This window comes from Chelon labrosus, assembly GCF_963514085.1.
Source record: "Chelon labrosus genome assembly, chromosome: 5".
NCBI lineage: Eukaryota > Metazoa > Chordata > Actinopteri > Mugiliformes > Mugilidae > Chelon > Chelon labrosus.
The window spans coordinates 318,051-335,920 of record NC_140341.1 but is presented as its reverse complement, the minus strand read 5'-3'; the positions used below and the strand labels follow the sequence as shown (position 1 = coordinate 335,920).

The 17,870-nt window shown below is 47.9% G+C and overlaps 1 protein-coding gene across 1 annotated transcript in view; it reads right to left on the bottom strand.

Moving 5' to 3' along the window:
• Nucleotides 1-17,870, bottom strand: part of ttn.1 (titin, tandem duplicate 1) — a gene marked incomplete at its 5' end in the record, with an annotated part of 155,244 nt that overhangs the window by 49,555 nt on the left and 87,819 nt on the right. The window contains 33 exons of the mRNA XM_084545177.1: nt 87-389; nt 495-794; nt 886-1,161; nt 1,280-1,517; nt 1,605-1,768; nt 1,906-2,211; nt 2,310-2,594; nt 2,711-3,031; nt 3,120-6,089; nt 6,192-6,485; nt 6,852-7,151; nt 7,237-7,518; nt 8,537-8,845; nt 8,964-9,266; nt 9,456-9,567; nt 9,658-9,845; nt 9,958-10,239; nt 10,378-10,680; nt 10,854-11,156; nt 11,240-11,521; nt 11,622-11,772; nt 11,980-12,128; nt 12,206-12,520; nt 12,710-13,009; nt 13,174-13,470; nt 13,575-13,726; nt 13,848-14,013; nt 14,409-14,556; nt 15,016-15,167; nt 15,252-15,381; nt 15,576-15,757; nt 16,104-16,409; nt 16,966-17,395. Of these exons, the coding sequence (XP_084401303.1) occupies nt 87-389; nt 495-794; nt 886-1,161; nt 1,280-1,517; nt 1,605-1,768; nt 1,906-2,211; nt 2,310-2,594; nt 2,711-3,031; nt 3,120-6,089; nt 6,192-6,485; nt 6,852-7,151; nt 7,237-7,518; nt 8,537-8,845; nt 8,964-9,266; nt 9,456-9,567; nt 9,658-9,845; nt 9,958-10,239; nt 10,378-10,680; nt 10,854-11,156; nt 11,240-11,521; nt 11,622-11,772; nt 11,980-12,128; nt 12,206-12,520; nt 12,710-13,009; nt 13,174-13,470; nt 13,575-13,726; nt 13,848-14,013; nt 14,409-14,556; nt 15,016-15,167; nt 15,252-15,381; nt 15,576-15,757; nt 16,104-16,409; nt 16,966-17,395 (10,999 nt within the window). The remainder of the gene's footprint in view (nt 1-86; nt 390-494; nt 795-885; nt 1,162-1,279; nt 1,518-1,604; nt 1,769-1,905; nt 2,212-2,309; nt 2,595-2,710; nt 3,032-3,119; nt 6,090-6,191; nt 6,486-6,851; nt 7,152-7,236; nt 7,519-8,536; nt 8,846-8,963; nt 9,267-9,455; nt 9,568-9,657; nt 9,846-9,957; nt 10,240-10,377; nt 10,681-10,853; nt 11,157-11,239; nt 11,522-11,621; nt 11,773-11,979; nt 12,129-12,205; nt 12,521-12,709; nt 13,010-13,173; nt 13,471-13,574; nt 13,727-13,847; nt 14,014-14,408; nt 14,557-15,015; nt 15,168-15,251; nt 15,382-15,575; nt 15,758-16,103; nt 16,410-16,965; nt 17,396-17,870) is intronic.

Sequence of the window (17,870 nt, the reverse complement as noted above, 5' to 3'; positions counted from 1 at the left end):
GTGACACAATAAAGATAAATGAGTAAATTTAAGTCAGCAAATTTAAATGACTAAACTAAAGCTGGTTTCATGGGTTAAAAACCTACCAACGGGCGTTCTGGCAGTGACAAAGTCAGTCTTCTTGCTTGGTTTGCCCTGGCCGGCCCGGTTGATGGCAGACACTCTGAAAGTGTATTCCAGGCCCTCGATGAGGCCGGCGCATGGATACTCAGTGGTGCGGACAACAGTGTCGTTGGCCTTCACCCACAGCAGACTGTTCCTCTCCTTACGCTCAATGTAGTAGCCTGTGATGGGACTACCACCGTCACTCTCTGGTTTATCCCAGGCCACGAACATACAATCCTTGTTGGTCTTGTTGATGCGGCAGTTGAGAGGCTCGCCAGGAACATCTGGTGATGTGAAAATAAATATAAATATTATTCTCTAATGGATACAAATCGACAAACAGCAGCTTCATGCAGAAACTAACTGGAGTTGAGAATTTTTGAACTTACCGAAGGGGAACTTGGCGACCATCCTGTCAGACTGAATGGGGTCGGACACGCCAAAGCGGTTCTCAGCACGGATGCGGAAAACATATTCCTTTCCAGGAATAAGCTTTCCCAGCCTGCAACTGGTCTTTGAGCAGGAAGAGACTGCTGTCACCCAGTCACCTCTACTGACGTCACATTTTTCCACCACATAGTTAGTGATGTTGCTGCCTCCGTCTTCCAGTGGTTTGTTCCAGGAAAGGGAGCAAGCATCTGAATCAATGTCACTGATCTCCACAGGTCCTTCAGGAGGCCCAGGGATGTCTGAAACATGCAGAAAAGTTTATTCTCCTGATGATTTATATTTATAAATCATTTGTTTTAGTCATACAGCCTTATCAAATGAGACACTGACCTCTGATAACAATCTTCAGAGACTGAGACACCTTTGCAGAGCTGTTCTCAGCCACCAGGCTGTACTCTCCGGTGTCAGTCCTCGACACATCTTTGATGATGAGGACACACAAGTTGCTCGACTGGTGAACTGCCAGGCGGCTAGATGGGATGACTGCATCCTCACCACGCATCCACTTGCAGGTCGGGGAGGGTTTTCCTGAAACCACTGCCTCGACTCTGAGCTTGGCTCCAGCTCTGGCGCTCACCGTCTCTGGCATAATGATCTTTGGCTCCACTGAAGAAAAGGATATGGTCATTTTAGTCATTACATTTGAGAGAGTATCCCAGTAATCTGAGAGTGCTCACGTTTAGTGCTATAGATCTAAATCTAATTGGATTAAGTAACAACTTACACATCTGTTCTTTGATCTCGACTGGCTCCCTGGTCTCGGTGAATGAGCTCAAGCCCATTATGTTCTTGGCAGCCACTTTGAACTTGTACCTCTTGCCCTCCTTCAGGCCACTGACACTAATACTCAAACCTTTAACTGTGGTATAGGCGTTCCACACTTCCTTTTCTGGTTCCTCTTCTTCCTCCTCTACCACTGGAGGAGGTGGAGGTGGTGGAGGAGCTTCTTCTCCTTCAGCAACCTGTGGTAAATTGTAGATGAAGGTTGTAGATTAATGAATCTAAGCACAAGAAGAAGAAGTCTAAAGAGAGTTAGTGACATGACAAACCTCCACAGGTGCTGGTGGCTCTGGAGGAGGTTTGACCTCGATGTATTCAATTACGTAACCATCAATCTTCGCACCACCGTCTCTTTCAGGCTTCACCCAGCCGATCATGGCGCTGTTCTTAGTGATCTCCAGAACTTCAATTTTCTGACAAGGATCTGGTTTGCCTGTCGGGTAAATAGAAGAAGGAAAGGAAATGAGTGGCTGTTGAAAAGGACAAGTGACAACTGGGCACAGCAGGTAAGTGTAAGCTGTTGATGAACTCTTTGATCTGGTGCGACGGTGTTGGGGAGGTGATACTTACTGATGGGATCGGAGGCCAGATAGGAAGTAGGTGTCACTTTGTGAACTCCAGACCCGTACTCATTGACAGCTGTGACTCTGAAGTAGTACTCTGTGCCTGGCATCAAATTGCTGACTTTGAAGGGAATCTTGTCCAACGCAACTTCAGCCTTGACAATTGCCCACGTCTTGCGATCTATTTCACGCTTCTCAACAATGTAATGTGTAACTTCGCTGCCGCCATTATTCTCCGGAGGACTCCAGGACAGCACAGCTGATGTCTGTTTAATGTCTGTGGCTTCCAGATTTATCACAGGTCCAGGAGTGTCTGTTGGGACAAAATAAATCATGACATGTGGACTTTCTACTTTTGTGATGTCACAAAGACTAGATTTGTGGGAATTTTAATAGGAAAGAAGGCCTTACCCAAAACCTTAACGTTGACAAACACTGCCTTCTCTCCTGCAACGCTCTGCAGAGTCAGGCAGTATTTGCCAGAGTCGTCACGAGTGCTGTCAGGAATTACTAAGAAGGTCATGGTGTCGATGAGGTCGACTTTACCCTTCCTGACCACATTGTCAATACCCATCTTTCTCCAAGTGACTTTGGGAGGTGGTCTTCCTCTGATGGTAGCACATAGTCTGATGGGGCAACCAGCTCTTACTGTCAGTCCCTGCTTCATGTTGGCATCCAAGTCAATCTCTGGTGCCTCTGTTGGAACAAACAGTGCCAGTGTTATCTTGACTCTATAAATTATGCCGCTAATCCAAAGTAACCGCCACTAATGTCGAGACTAGAAAGTGTTCTGGTTAAAAATCAGTCCTCACCTAGAATTTCTTTGGGGATAACGGCACCCTCCAAGTCACAGGGCAGGCTCATGCCCACCTGGTTCTGAGCCGACACTCTGAATTCATACACAAGCTTCTCGTCCAGACTTGTAACTGTGAACTCGCACACGACAAGCTGGGCTGCAACATTGCACCTCCTCCAGCCGTCATCTCCTTTCTTGGCGGATCCTTGTGCCCTCATCTCCACAACATAGCCAATGATGGGTGCTCCACCATCAGACACAGGCTTGGTCCAGCCCAGGGTGACTGTGGATTTGGTGCTGTCCAAGACCTTCATGTTGGTAGGAGGTGCAGGAGGCTCTGTAAGAAGACATAGGCATGTGTGAAGTGACATATATTATTAATAGTGCGTGAAATAACAGATTAAACTTTATTTTTGGTTACGTACCAACTGTATCCTTAGCAGTGATGGCCCGAGAAGCCTTGCTTGGGCTGCCAACGCCAATTTCGTTCACAGCCTTAACTCTGTATTGATAATCATGGAGGGGCAGGAGTCCAGTAACTGTGAAACGAGTTCCTGGGACTGGTTCCTTGTTGACAGGAGACCACCTAACGGCATGCTCTTCTCTCTTCTCCAACAGATATCCTATTATTGGTTTTCCGCCATCTTTCTCTGGCTCTGACCATTGCACAGTCATTTCCTCCTTGGCAATCTTGGTCACATCTGGTGTTTCAGGAGCATCAGGTACACTGAACTGGGTACCAGCAACAATGGCCTCACTCTGTACAGCAGGTCCAGGACCCATCTTATTCTCAGCTCGGACTCTGAAGACATACTCATTACCCTCAATAAGACGGGTGACATTAGCTTTGTTGGTGATGACAGCATTGGAGTGGACTGACCAGACTCCCCTCTTGGTCTCACATTTCTCAATAATGTAGTTGTAGATATCACAGCCGCCGTCATCCTCAGGCACTTCCCAGGAAAGGTGGCACCTGTCGATAGTGATACCAGACACCTTGAGATCCCTGATAGGGCCAGGCCTATCCAGGACATTAACCTTAGCATGAGCACTGCAGGTTCCTGCGCTATTAGATGCAGTAACAGCATATTTGCCACTGTCAGTGCGTCTAGCACCAGTGATCAACAGCTTAGAGAAGTCTGCACCAGTTTCCATCTGAAGCCTGGGGCCCTTTCTGATCTCCTCTGTGCTATCATCCTTGGTCCATTTGACATCAGGCTGGGGTTTGCCATTTACTGTTGCCTCTATAGGAATGGAGTCTCCTGCCTTCACAATGAGGGTTCCATCCAGTTTAATCTTTATCTCAGGCACCACAAGTTGTTCCTTAACCAGAACTTCAGCAGTGGTCACCCAGTTGCTCTCGCCTCCTTCATTCTTGGTCTGAACTCTGAACTGGTAGATCTGGTTTTCAATACACCTGTCAGCCATGAAGTAAGTCTCCTTGATGGCCCCCTTGTGAAGCCTCTCCCACTCTTCAGCCTCCTTCGGTTTCTTTTCTACGTGATATGCCAGGTTCCGGCTGCCGCCATCATAGTCAGGCTTCTTCCACTTGAGGAAGCAGAATGTCTTGCCAATCTCAGCGATATGGAAGTCATTGGGTTCACCAGGTTTCTCAATGGGATCAACTGCCAGCACAGGTGTCTTGGTCTCAGTGGATGGACCAGCACCAATCTTGTTCTCAGCGCTAACACGGAAGAAGTACTCACAACCCTCAGTGAGAGGAGCCTTTATCAGGCGCTTGGTGCAGTCATTGGAGATCATGGTCCATCCCCTCTGGCTGGGTTGACGACATTCAATAATGTACTGAGTGATTTCTGTGCCTCCGTTGTCTTCAGGATTCTCCCAGGACACCATGCAGGAATTCTTGGTCACATAGGCCACCTTTAGATTCTGGCAAGCTCCTGGTGTGTCCAGGACATTCACAATAATGGTAGCCTGCGCCTGTCCACTGCTGTTCTTGGCAACAATGGCATATTTACCATAGTCTGACCTGACAGCATCATTGATGACAAGTTCACATAGAGGGTAGTTGTTGTTAATCTCAGTGCGCTTATCTCGGGATATGGCTCTGGCATCCTTGGTCCATGTAATCTCTGGATCTGGTCTGCCTTTCACTCTAGTGATCAAACTGATGATTTGACCGGCCCTGACTGTCAGAGAGTCACGGCAGGACACGTCAACAACAACTTCAGGGGGTACTAGGATGTCCTTTGCTAAGATGGTCTCAGACAACTCCCTAGGTTCACTGTCTCCAACCTTGTTGGTGGCTCGGATGCGTATTCTGTACTCCAGTCCTTCAATAAGACCTGGCACTCTGTAGGCACATATCTTGATGAGGTCCTTGTTGATTCTGTCCCACTGGGCGGATCCTGATTTCTGAGCCTCAACCACATAGCCCAGAATGGGGCTGCCTCCGTCTCTTGTTGGCTTGGTCCAGCAGATGTCAGCATAGGACTTACTCCAGTCCTTCAGTTTAGGATTACCAGGGGGTCCAGGCTTGGTGATGGCACGAGTGGCCTTGATGGGGTCAGAGGTAGGAGAAGGCTCGCTGATACCAGCAATGTTCTCTGCAAACACTCTGAACTCATAGCTGTTGCCTTCAAACAGTCCAGAGACTCTGTATCTCAGGTCCAGGACTGGGGTTTTGTTGACACGGATCCACTTTCCTGTCATTTCTCTGCGTTCAACCACATATCCACTGATGGGGCTTCCACCATCGTATTCAGGAAGGGTCCATTCTACTGTTACTGCATTCTCTGTAATATCAGAACACTCTGGCAGGCCTGGTGGACCAGGAGGGTTGAACATGTGTTTAGCAATAGTGGGAGGACTTTCTAGACCAGCGCCAATTCCAATTTTGTTTTCAGCACGGACACGAACTATGTACTCGCGGCCCTTCTCTAGCCTGGACACCTTGGCCTTGGTGCTGGTGCCGCTGGAGCTAACAACAGACCAGGGCTCCCATGGCTTCTTTACATCCTTCTTTTCCACCACGTAGTTGGTGATGGGTGTACCACCATCATCCTTGGGTGCCCTCCACTGGATCATCATGTACTCAGGGGTGACCTCCAAGATATTGATGGGTCCAATGGGTAGACCTGGGAGATCCAGCACAGTGACATGAAGGGCGACAGTCTTGCTGCCTGCAGGATTGGACACGGTGAGGATATACTCTCCTGTGTCTCCTCTCTGGCACTCAGGAATACTGAGAATAGTTGAGGATCCGGCAGACTCGATGTGATAGCGGCCCTCAGATGTGATCTCTTTGCCATCGGACAGCCATTTGGCAGTAGGAATGGGGATACCTGTCATCTTGGCTGGAAGGGCAATAGTACTGCCAGCTTTGACAACAAGTCCTTCAATAAGTTTCACATCAACTTCAATAGTAGGTGGCACTGGAAGAGAACAAAACATAAACAGTGTTGGGTGTTTTCAGGTCTGTGATTGAGAACACGAGCAGCATTCACAATCAAAAACATCTGAATCTTGTGTCTTACATGTTTTCTCCTGGCAAGTAACGGGGACACTGGTGTCAGGACGGCTCACGCCGATGGCGTTCTGAGCTTTGACCCTGAAACGGTAAGTCTTGCCTTCCTCTAGACCAGTGACATGGCTGTGGTTGTTGCTCACAGTCTTGAAGGTGACCCAGTCGGTCTGGCCCTCTTCCTGGTGCTCCACAATGAAGCCGGTAATTTCACTTCCGCCGGTGCGGTCAGGCCACTCCCAAGCCAACCACACCTCTGTCTTGTCTGCATCGGTGTGGTGCAGGTTCTTGGGTGGGCCAGGAGGATCTGCAGGTGTCCAGGAAAGGACGTCAGGTTAATTCAAGATTCATGATTCAAGTCATGTTTATTGTCACCTCCACGATATGTTAATGATATGGTTTGACATACTGTTCACTGTACTTCATCTACACTGACAAGACACACACAATAACTACTATAACAGCAACTACTGCTCCTCTACAACATGTTGGGGCAAAAAATACAAAAGGATTATGTAAACAGAAGATATACAGAATCGACAAGTAAAACATTTAACTGTACAGTGAATGCATACACTGTACAACCAGTATCTGACTATTTTGGAGAACATATGGCAGTTACAAAAAGCAGCACGTACAAAGAGAGTGTAAAACAGGTTTGACTTTTACTCACAGAGTGGATCAATGGCCTTGATGGGCGTCTTAGTCATAACAAAGTCACTCCTGCCAAACTGGTTCTCAGCAGCCACCCTGAAGAGGTACTGGATTCCTTCCATCAGGTACATGGCCATCAGGCTCAGCTTCTTATTGGCTGCGGCCACAGGCACCCACTGATCTGTGGCCACGTCCTTCTTTTGCACGACATAGTGGGAGATGACGGCGCCGCCATTGTCCTCTGGAGCCTTCCATGTCAGGTAGGCGGACTCGCTAGTCACCTCAGAAATCACCAGGTCTCTGGGAGGAGAGGGTTTGTCTGTTTGGAATAAAAGTGTGTTAGAGTAAGATGCACTGAATTCAGTAATTAATTATTAATTTGTGTCAGCGGATGTTTCACTTACTCAGCACAAGCACAGCAACAGTCGCTGATTTCTTTCCAGCAGCGTTCTCCACAGTGATCGTGTAGTTGCCAGAGTCTGCGCGGACGCACTTGGGGATGAAGACTTTGCTGCCAGCTGCTGTAACAGCAACAGTGATGTGAGAAGGAACGTCTCCGTCGTTCTTCTTCCAGCTGACGGTGGGTGTCGGGACGCCCTTAATGGTGGCACTCAGGGTTATGTCAGTGCCCAGCATGGCCAGGTGATCACGGGCCATATTGGCATCCAGCAGGAGCTCTGGCTCCTCTGTGGAGGGAAAAAGAGCGGATATCACATATCAGATATTGGTGGATATCAGAACCAACCCTTGTCTTGTCTTCCCATCGACCAGGCAACTGTTGTCTGACTGACTATTTAAAAAGTCCAAAATAGTAATACAGTAGTCCCTCGCTATAACGCGGTTCACCTTTTGCGGCCTCGCAGTTTCGCAGATTTTTTTTAGTGCAATTTTGCATGCTTTTTTTTTTTTTTTTTTACAGCGCATTGTTTTCTGCGTCCTGATTGGCTAAGGGACTGTAGACCATTGTCAATCAATCTCCTCTGTACGGTGTCTCTTGTACATTACAGAATGCGTTCAGCTTGCCAAATTTACATATACAGTATCTTTGATCGCTGGCAGTGTGACTGAAGTGCGGTATGTTTGTAAGTTATTTAGAAAAGTGTATAAAGTGTGTAGTGAGGGGTTTTGCAACCTTAAAACATTTATAATCATTGTAAAAAATAAAGCTGACTACTTCGCGGATTTCGCCTATCGCGGGTTATTTTTAGAACGTAACTCCCGCGATAAACGAGGGACCACTGTACACATTTTTAACCAACTTCTTCTAAACTTATCATTATATATTTCTGGAATTCATGTGCAGTAGACCACATTTTAATCAAAATATGTGTTATATAAGCTACTGAAAACCTGACGCAATATATAAATATTTTTTGTACCATAACATATTTATCTTGTCTACCTTATTCTATTTTTTGTATCTGTTTGTATCTTGCACCGTTGCTCCCTGCCGCTGTAGCACCCGAATTTCCCCACCGGAAATAAATAAAGCCCTATCTTATCTTGTCTTATCCAAAAGAAAGGCCAATTATTGACCTTAGTGGTTTTCCAGAGACAGAAATGTTTCTCAAAGTCCCAAACCAACACTGAAAAAAGGACGACCAGATAACTACAGAATACTTGGCATCCATTCAATTAATATTCTGTAGTTAATGATTAGAGAATTATTCCTCAAAACTGTGTCTAAACATCTGAACCCCTTACCCAGTCTGTCATGGACTTTGATGGTCTGTTTGACATAGGACGGGTCAGATCTGCCAGCAGCGTTCACCGTGAAGATCCTGAAAGAATACTCCTGTCCATCGGCCAAGCCCGTCACGACATAGTGGAGATCGGGGCACTGCTCTGGGGTTTCATTGGCCTGAACCCAGTCCACTGCACCAGGTTTCTGGTACTCGACAATGTAGCCAAAGATTCGTCCCTTTCCGTCATGGCGGGGCATCTGCCACTTCAGGCTAACAGAGTCCTTGGTCTTATCGTAGGCCTCTGGGGTTACTGGAGGGCTGGGGCGCACTGCCAGGACAAGAGAGGACAGTCAATATGTGGGCAATAAAAATTCAAATTTTACATTAGTTTTTAATAAATAAAATGTGGACAACAATGATGTATTTTGAGTTTGTGTCACACTGACCAATGGGATCTTTGGCAAGTATGGGTTTGGAGGGGACACTGGGATCTCCAGTTCCCAGCTCATTCTCAGCCATCACTCTGAATTCATACTGGCAGCCCTCCACCAGGTCCTGGACTCGGTACTGGGTAGCTGGGTACAGTGGGTCTCTGGTGGCTCTGGACCACCTCTTGGCTGTAGGCTCCTTCTTCTCCAGGATATAGTTGGTGATGGGCTTCCCACCATCACGGGGCCGGTTCCACAGCACCAGAGCATTGGTGGCATACACCTCCCTGACAGTTGGCATCTCAGGGGCCTCGGGGACTCCTGAGAGGGAGTGGCAAAAAATAAGTTCTATTTCTAGAAAGATGTGGCCATTCTGGTGGTAATGGTAGAAACTTCTTTGGGGGTCATCTAGCATTTGTCAGTTATTGAAAACGTTTGGCTCTGAATGTGACTCTGTTTCATTATTCAATATTCAGTATGAACAGTAGCGATGACTTGGTGAGAACATACTGAAGAGATCTTTGGCTCTCATCTCCTCAGACTCCAGAGGGTCGCTGATGCCATACATGTTCTCAGCAGAGATCCTCATGATGTACTCCCTGCCTTCTGTCAGCTTGGGTATCTGGGAGAAGAAACACGGACACGTAAACATCTCTAAACTTCAAACCAGACCTCTGAGAATCATGAACACGTAACCATCAAGTAGCTCTACCTTGCATGTGGTCTTGGTTGTGGCGGATGTTACTGTGGTCCAGAGGTCTCTATTGACGTCTCTCTTCTCAATGATGTAGTTGGAGACATCAACGCCGCCGCTGTCCAGAGGAGGCTTCCAGGAAATCACCATGTACTCCCGGTGCACCTCCTCAAACACCACTGGGCCAACGGGAGGAGTTGGACGGTCTGCAGGAATACAAGCAATGACAAACAAGGAATAAGGAACCTTTGTAGTCATCAACTTATCATTCGATCCTGTGGTGTCTCATTAGAGCTTGTCTAATATCCATCTACGCACCCACAACTGTGACGTTGCAGACCCCCTTCCTGGATCCGGTACTGTTCTCCACAACCACCACATATCTGCCGCTATGCTCACGCTGAGCCTTCATCAGGCCCAGGGACATGGTGGTCAGCGTGTTCTTGAACATGACGTGTTTGTCGGCCTTCAGCTCCTCGTCATCTCGGTACCACATGATGGATGGCGAAGGTTTGCCGGTGTAGCGGCCCTGCAGCAGACAGCTCTCACCCACACGGATGATGATCTTATCACGGAAGTCCAGCTCAATGGTCGGTGGCTCTAAAACAGGAGATATGAAGGGAAATGGTCATGGAGTGGTCCACTACTGCTCCTGATCAGTGATTGGGTTTACAGTCTCTGTAAGCGGATCGTCAAAGATTCAACTGAAACATGTTCATTTTGACGTGGAAACCTCACCGAGCTCGTCCTTGCAGGTGATTGGTTTGGTGCAGAATGATGGTTTGCCAGGACCGACCTCGTTGACGGCGAGGACCCTGAACTCGTAGGTGTCGCCCTCCCTCAGGCCATCACAGGTATACTTCCTCTCCATCAGCTTCTCCTTTGTCAGCCTGGTGAACTTGTCTTTGCCAATCATACGGGCCTCCAGGATGTACATGGTGATCTCTGAACCACCATCATACTTTGGCGCCTTCCAGGTGAGGCTTATCAGATCCTTGGTGACCTTAGTGACCTCCAGATCTTCTGGGCGGTCCGGTGCACCTGAAGGAAACACAATTGATCATACGTTCTTTCTGTCTGAAAACAGGAGCATATTTAACAACTTTATTCTGTGGATTCTACAATGACCCTGAAAACGTTCTCTTCTAATTTCTACAGCAGTTATGATGATGACTTTCAGATGTGAACGTTGGTGTTTGTTTAATTGAACTCACTGATTGGTTCCTTGACAATGAGCTCGGCTGCAGTCTCCATGAAGGGTCCGAGGCCGATGGCATTCTCTGCGGCCACTCTGAAGAAGTAGGACTTTCCGGGGGTGAGGCCTTGAACCACAGCATTCTGTCTGCTGGCGGTGAATGAGACCGAGGTCCAGGCTTTGCGTTCAGCGTCACGCTTCTCAACGACGTAGTTGCTGATGGGAGAACCACCGTCGTTCTCAGGGAAGAACCAGTTAAGTTTGCAGGAGTCGCTGCTCAGATTTTCTGCGATGAATGGGATGCCTACAGGTCCGGGGACGTCTGATGCAGGACACCAAAAAGGTTTAATAACGGGTGGACATGTGAAATGTGTTTTCACATTATTTATGAAAACAGTTTCTCACCCAGTACTTCCACAGTGACGTTCCTGGTCTTCTCCCCTCCAAGGTTCTTGGCGGTCAATGTGTAGACGCCGAGGTGTCTCCTTGTGCAGGGTTTGATGACGAGAGAAGAGCTGATGGCTGTCGTCTCCACTTTAGCCTCAGGAGGCAGAGCTGCTCCGTCTCTGCTCCAGGTGATTTCAGGGGACGGCTGGCCCGACACATAGGCGATGATTCGGATGACACCGCCGGCGTGGACCACCATCCTCTCCTTCACAGAGGCATCCAGGTCGACCTCAGGAGCAACTGGGATGAATAAGCTCATTATTACTGTCTGCTCGGTCTAAACGACTTTGGATATTTATGTCTTTAAGGTATTTATCGAGAAATAATAAGACAAACTCACTGGTTCTGTCATTAACCTCGAGCACCTCTGGGACTTCGCCTGGTTCACCGTTACCGGCAGCGTTGAAGGCGATCACCCTGAACCGGTACTTACCGCCGGTCTTCAGATTGGGGATCACCAACCGGGTGCCTCGGATTTCGGTCTCTTTAGCCTGAAATACACAAGCCAGGAGTTTCTAAGAATGTTCTTGAGCGCCAACTCTAAAACAAAGTGGATGGGTCCATCTTAAAAAGGTTTACTCTTGGAACAGTTTGTTCTGGTACCATGCAAAATTATTTTTTTAAACTATTTTAAATGAAATAGAAAAGTTGCTCTCCACAGATCGTGAGATTATGTCAGATGACTGGTTTCCTCTCACCTTGACCCAGGCCTCGGTGCCTTCCTCCTTGTACTCTACCCAGTAGCCAATGATCTTGGAGCCACCGTCCTTCAGAGGAGGGATCCACTCCAGGTCCACGGTGGACTTTGTCCAATCAGAGATCTTGGGGGTCGGGGGAGAGGGTGGGGCTACAGGAGGAAAGCCACAGGTTTATATCTAGCTCAGTATTTAAAGACTAAACTCGAATTCCAGGTGTAACTCTTACAGATGGGGTCTCTGGCGAAGATGGGGTCGGTGGGTGGGCTGGCGAGTCCAGGCCCCGCAGCGTTGATGGCGGAGACTCTGAACATGTACTGAGACCCCTCAACAAGTCCGCTCACCACAAACGACTCGCCTAGGCCCATGGGACGGATGGGGTCTCGGCTGACACGGGCCCAACGTTTTCCAGTCGTCTCTTTTCGCTCCAGCCAGTAGCCGGTAATTGGGCTGCCGCCGTCATCCTCTGGCTCCTCCCAGTTGACGGTCATGGAGTCCATGGTGACGTTGGTGACTGTCGGCTTCTCACACTGACCGGGAGTCTCTGCAGAAGCACAGACAGGAAGTGTTGTAGATGAGAGGATATTTGTCTTTTGGAGGTTTAAGTTTCAGATAAATTCACAGACCTGATGTCATACCCTCTGTTAAGTATTGACATTGCAGATTAAGTTTACTCTTGCTCAACAGAGTTAATAAAAGTGATATCCTGATAATTTCTGACTGTTGAACTCACTGTAGAGGTGCCTGGCGACCTCAGGCTCGCTGTCCAGTGGCTCTCCGACTCCATATTTGTTCTGGGCCATGATGCGGAACACATACTCATGTCCCTCCATCAGGTTCTCCACCGTCCAGATTCGATCTTTGGGCTCGTTGGTGACAGGAACCCAGGATTTCCTGTTGGCCACCCGCCTCCAGATGACGTAGTTTGTGACTTTGGAGCCGCCATCGTCCTTCGGTGGCAGCCAGGAGAGTGTGATCTTCTCAGGTCCAATCTCCTCAAACTTAATAGGAGCAGAGGGAGGACCAGGACGGCCTGAAAGAAAAAAAGTTTAGAAAGTCATCATGAATCAGACTTATGGTACACTTGTTCCAGGAGCTGTAGAGATGGAATTAGTTTTTAAGTAAATACAACTGATTTCAACCCTAACCCTATTCCAGTGAATCCTATTAAACTTTGTGTGAGTTGTTGGTTCGTACCGAGCACGTTGAGCCTCATTTCCTTGGAGGCCTTGCCAAGGCTGTTGGAGGCCACCAGCGTGTACAGGCCGGTGTCTGGGCGTTTGCCCTGCTGGATGAGCAGTGTGCAGCTGTCATCAGACACGATCTTGTTGATGTGCTCGTCGTACTGAACTTCCACCTTGTCGTCTGACTTGTGGGGCGGAGCCTTGTACCAGGTGAGCGTCGGGAAAGGACACCCTCGGAGCTTGGCTACGATGCTGATGTCAGAGCCCTGCTCGACCTCCATGAACTCCGGCAGCTCGATGGACGGGGCACCTGCAGGACATCAGGAGACAAGGGACACATCAGGACTCTTACGTCTTCTTTAAACGCAACCTTCTTTAAACAGAGGTGTGTTCGTATTAGCTCCTTGGTCGTACAGGTCTGATCCTGGATGATAATGGGTCCGGCGGTGGATGATGGTCGGCTGGCTCCAGCCTGGTTGTAAGCCACTACCCTGAACTCGTACTCATCTCCCTCTGTCAGGTCCTCCACCTTGAAGCTGGTGGTGTCCACGTCTCTCCTATTGCACCTGAGAACGCAGCACAAACTGTTAACCTGCAGGAAACACTTAAACCAACAAAACCCAAGGCGAGCCCAGGAAGTCTCAAAGATCTTGACCCAACATGTAAACCTCTGAGGCGAAGCTTTACCTCCTCCAGGACTCTTTCTGAGTCCCACTGGCATCCCAGCAGAGCAGATCCACGCTGTAGTGCGTGACGGGGGAACCACCGTCGTTCTTTGGAGCCTTCCAGGTCAAAGTTGCTGTTCCCTTCCTAACGCTCTGGATTTTCAGCCTAGTCGGAGGATCGGGAGGATCTGCAGACACAACAGATGAATGTATGTTGTATGTATGATGTATGACTTGATCATGTTCTGGTGACTGCTGATGAATAAATGGTGTAAATCATTCTTGTTGAGAGTCAGAACTGGTGGATGAACAGTTTATTTCATCTTATTCATCTAACCCTAAATCAAAGATCCATCATCTGGTTTTCAACCATCTGATATTATTTAATTCTGCTATAACATGATCACTGCTGATGAACACATCATTCTCAATTACCTGTTTTTTTTTTTTTTTATTTGTTCTGGATCCACAAACCTACAGGCTCTCACTTTACTAAAACACTCGGTGTAAACTAACCACAACATGATTAAATCTAATGAAATGTCTCTCAGCCACTAAACTAGATGATGAAAGAGAAACTTACGGATGGGATCTCTAGCCATGGTCCCATCGATGGTCTCGACGAATGGCCCGAACCCAAAACGGTTCTCAGCACGAATGCGGAACAGGTACTCCTCACCACCGATCAGGTCTGGAACCACCAGAGACTGAGCAGCACAGGCCGGGTTCACCTGGGACAACGAGAACTGTGTGTTAGTGTCAGCAAACAGATCAACTGATCGCCAACAAGGACGGTTCCAGAGCAAACCATCTCTGCATAAATTTGAGGACCAAGGGGATGGTTATCAGAAATACCTGGATCGTGAAGAAGACCCACCAACCTAACCTCCTTTTATCATGTGTGGAGGAGAACAAACAACCATCTTCATTACTGTCTGGCAGGAAACTGTTCTGGCAGGACGCATTAAAATGAACCCGTAAACAACCAGCAGCAGCCTCAGCAGGTGTCGGGCATTCCTCAGTCCCAGCCCCAGCCCCGACTCCTCACTGTAAGCCTTTAAGCCTCAACAACAAGGCTTAGGTCTTACATTATTTGTTTTTATTCCCTGCACTGCTGGACCTGGGTAATGAGTTTAATCCCTTCATGTTTCTAACTTGGTTGAAGTGAACAGACAGGTGTGTGGTCATACCTTGGTCCAGGCTTTGCCCGTCACTGTCTTCTTCTCAATGAAGTAGCTCTTCACCCTCTCTCCTCCATCGCTCTCTGGAGGTTTCCAGGAGAGTCTGCAGGTTCCTCGGGTCACATCGCTCACCTTCAGGTCTCTGGGAGGTCCAGGCAGGTCTGTGGATGCACAGACACCTCAGTGGATTTCCTTCTTAATTTTAGCTCATGGTCATGGAGGAAGAAATGTCTGAACCAACTTACCGAGCACATTGACTCTGACTTTGAGCACTTTGTGTCCGGCGGGGCTCTCAGCATTGATGATGTACCGGCCACTGTGGTTCACTTTGCTCTCTGGTATCACGACCACCGAGGTGGTGTTGGTGGAGTGGATCTGAGGACAAACAGCATCATGATGTCAAATTAAAGGATTAAAACTAAGTGGAGGCACGGGTCAGAGCAGAATCTTCATTATATTTGACATCTAGGTTGAAATAAATTATCTTGGGTTGTTTAGGTGAAAAACTCAAACTTTGATTCAGAAATTAAACCAATAAAAAACACAAAGCATTAGTGGATGTTTCTGACCTCTGAGTCGATCGGCAGTGTGTGCAGTTCGTTCTTCTTCTCCGTCTCGGCGGTTCCGTCAAAGGTCCAGGTGACTTTAGGAACTGGTCGCCCGGTGACGGTGACAGGAATCCTTATGGTGGTTCCCGCTCTGCAGTTCAGGAGGTCATGAGCGCTCAAGTCCAGAGTCAGAGTTGGCTCGACTGGAGAACGAACACAAATACAAAATAAATGTTTGATGTTCATCAACTACAGCTCAGATCAAACTAAAGCATCAGTGCTGGGTAATGCATTACACAATAACAGATCAAGAATATTTAATTTCCTGTGGATTGCAAACATTAGCAAAAGACGTGTGAGATCACAGGAACCTGATGTGTAGTTGAAATATTGTCATAGAAGTGGATATCATCAGCGGATAGAGACAAATAAATGTCATTTCTGTACAGCAACCTGAATCATCACAAAGATGTGATCTAAATACTTGACTGATTTAACTGGTATTGTCTAAAGTTTGAGTGCTGTGACTTATTGAAGTAGTAGTCTTACTCAAGATGTCTTGAACCAGGATGTCGGCCGTCTTCGCCGGCTCTGAGTTACCAGCAGCGTTCACGGCATATATCCTGAACTTGCACTTCTTGCCCTCCTTCAGCTCAGGGACGGTGATCTCGGTGGATGGGTGGAGCTTGTCGGCGGGGTTCACCCTCCTCCAATCAGGAGAGCCCTCCTCATGAACCTCGACAATGTAACCCTTGACTGGGCTGCCACCGTCTCTGTCCGGTGGGCTCCACGAGAGGGTGATGCTGCTCTTGGTCTTGTCTTTAACCTCTGGGGATCCAGGAGGGCTGGGGGGGTCTACGATAGGAGAACAAAAAAGACTGGTAAATAGGTGGTGTATTTAAACCAGTTTCGTTCCAGCAGAGACAAATCAAGGCTGCAACTATATGAGTCTTGAAAGATCTGATCTGCAGAGGAGACTGCATTGATGATGTTGTTGTAGTTCTTGTCGTATTCAGAGTCTGGTGACATCTGGATTTCACTATGATACAGAGAAATAAATCCGTCTACATCACCTGGACCCTCCTCCAACCAATCAGAGACAATTAAACTAATCACATGATGTGTATTACTGCTGTTACTCCTCTGCCCATCACCTCACTAAGCCCCCCCCCGATCTGATTGGCCCAGCAGATCTTTGCTGGAGCAGAATCAGTTTCCAGCAGAGAGACTCCAGATCAACTTTTAACATTTGAAGGTAGGGTCTGGTCTGGCTTAACGTCACTAGTTGACGTTGTACAAACAATAAACATCCCAGACTTGTTGTTGATTCTAGAATGAATCCAGTAAGACACTAGTAAAATGGTTGATTGATCGTCAGGAGGTCCCACAATAAAACTATTAAAACACTCACTGCATGGATCCATAGCAAAGCGGCACTCGCTGGCCTCGCTGGGCGGTCCAACGCCAGCGGCGTTGCAGGCTGCGATCCTGAACTGGTACTCGCTGCCTTCAATGAGCCTCAGCACGGTGTACTGCAGACCCTTCACCGCCGGTTTGGTGACTGGAGCTCTGTTGACGCGTCCCCAGTACACCGCCCCACGCTCCCTCTTCTCCAGCCAGTAGCCCTGGATGGTGGAGCCACCGTTGTCCAGAGGGGGATCCCAGGTCAGGGTCATGGTGGTGGCCGTGGTGGCAATTATCTTGGGGTTACGTGGAGGTCCCGGTAGGCCGAATGGATCCCTCAGCTGGACCTTCTCAGAGTCACAGCCGTCGCTGACACCATACTTGTTTTCAGCTTTGATCCTGAACTGATAGGAACCTTTCAAGTCCAGTTTGTAGACCTGAAGAAGAAAAGAGGCAAATTCACACCATTAAAAGTTTAATGATCCAGTGTTTCCACAGTGCTTTTCTACATTTTGGTTCCCAGAGCACTTTACAGTCACAATGACACATCTGGACCAGAACCGAGCCCTGAGAGCAGCGGAGGGTCCAGAGTCTTGTTTTAAAAATAGATTTTCTGATTCAGATTTATCCTTATTTAAAAATCTAATACGGATTCATAAAATCCTCCCGTCAATTTTTAAAATATCTTCACCGTCATGATTCTAAAAGTCTGAGGACAGAGAAGAGCTGAATGAATGTAAAGACACATGAAAGATCAGAAACTAGAAGGGAGAAGATAGAGGAGACGCCACAACCCTCTGGAACCAAAGAAGACAGTTGGAAGTAAAATAGTTTCCAGACTTAAGTAAACTGCAAATTAACTGATATTGAATCATTTAATGGAAGTAGCCCTCAGCCCTGGGCACTGCGGCA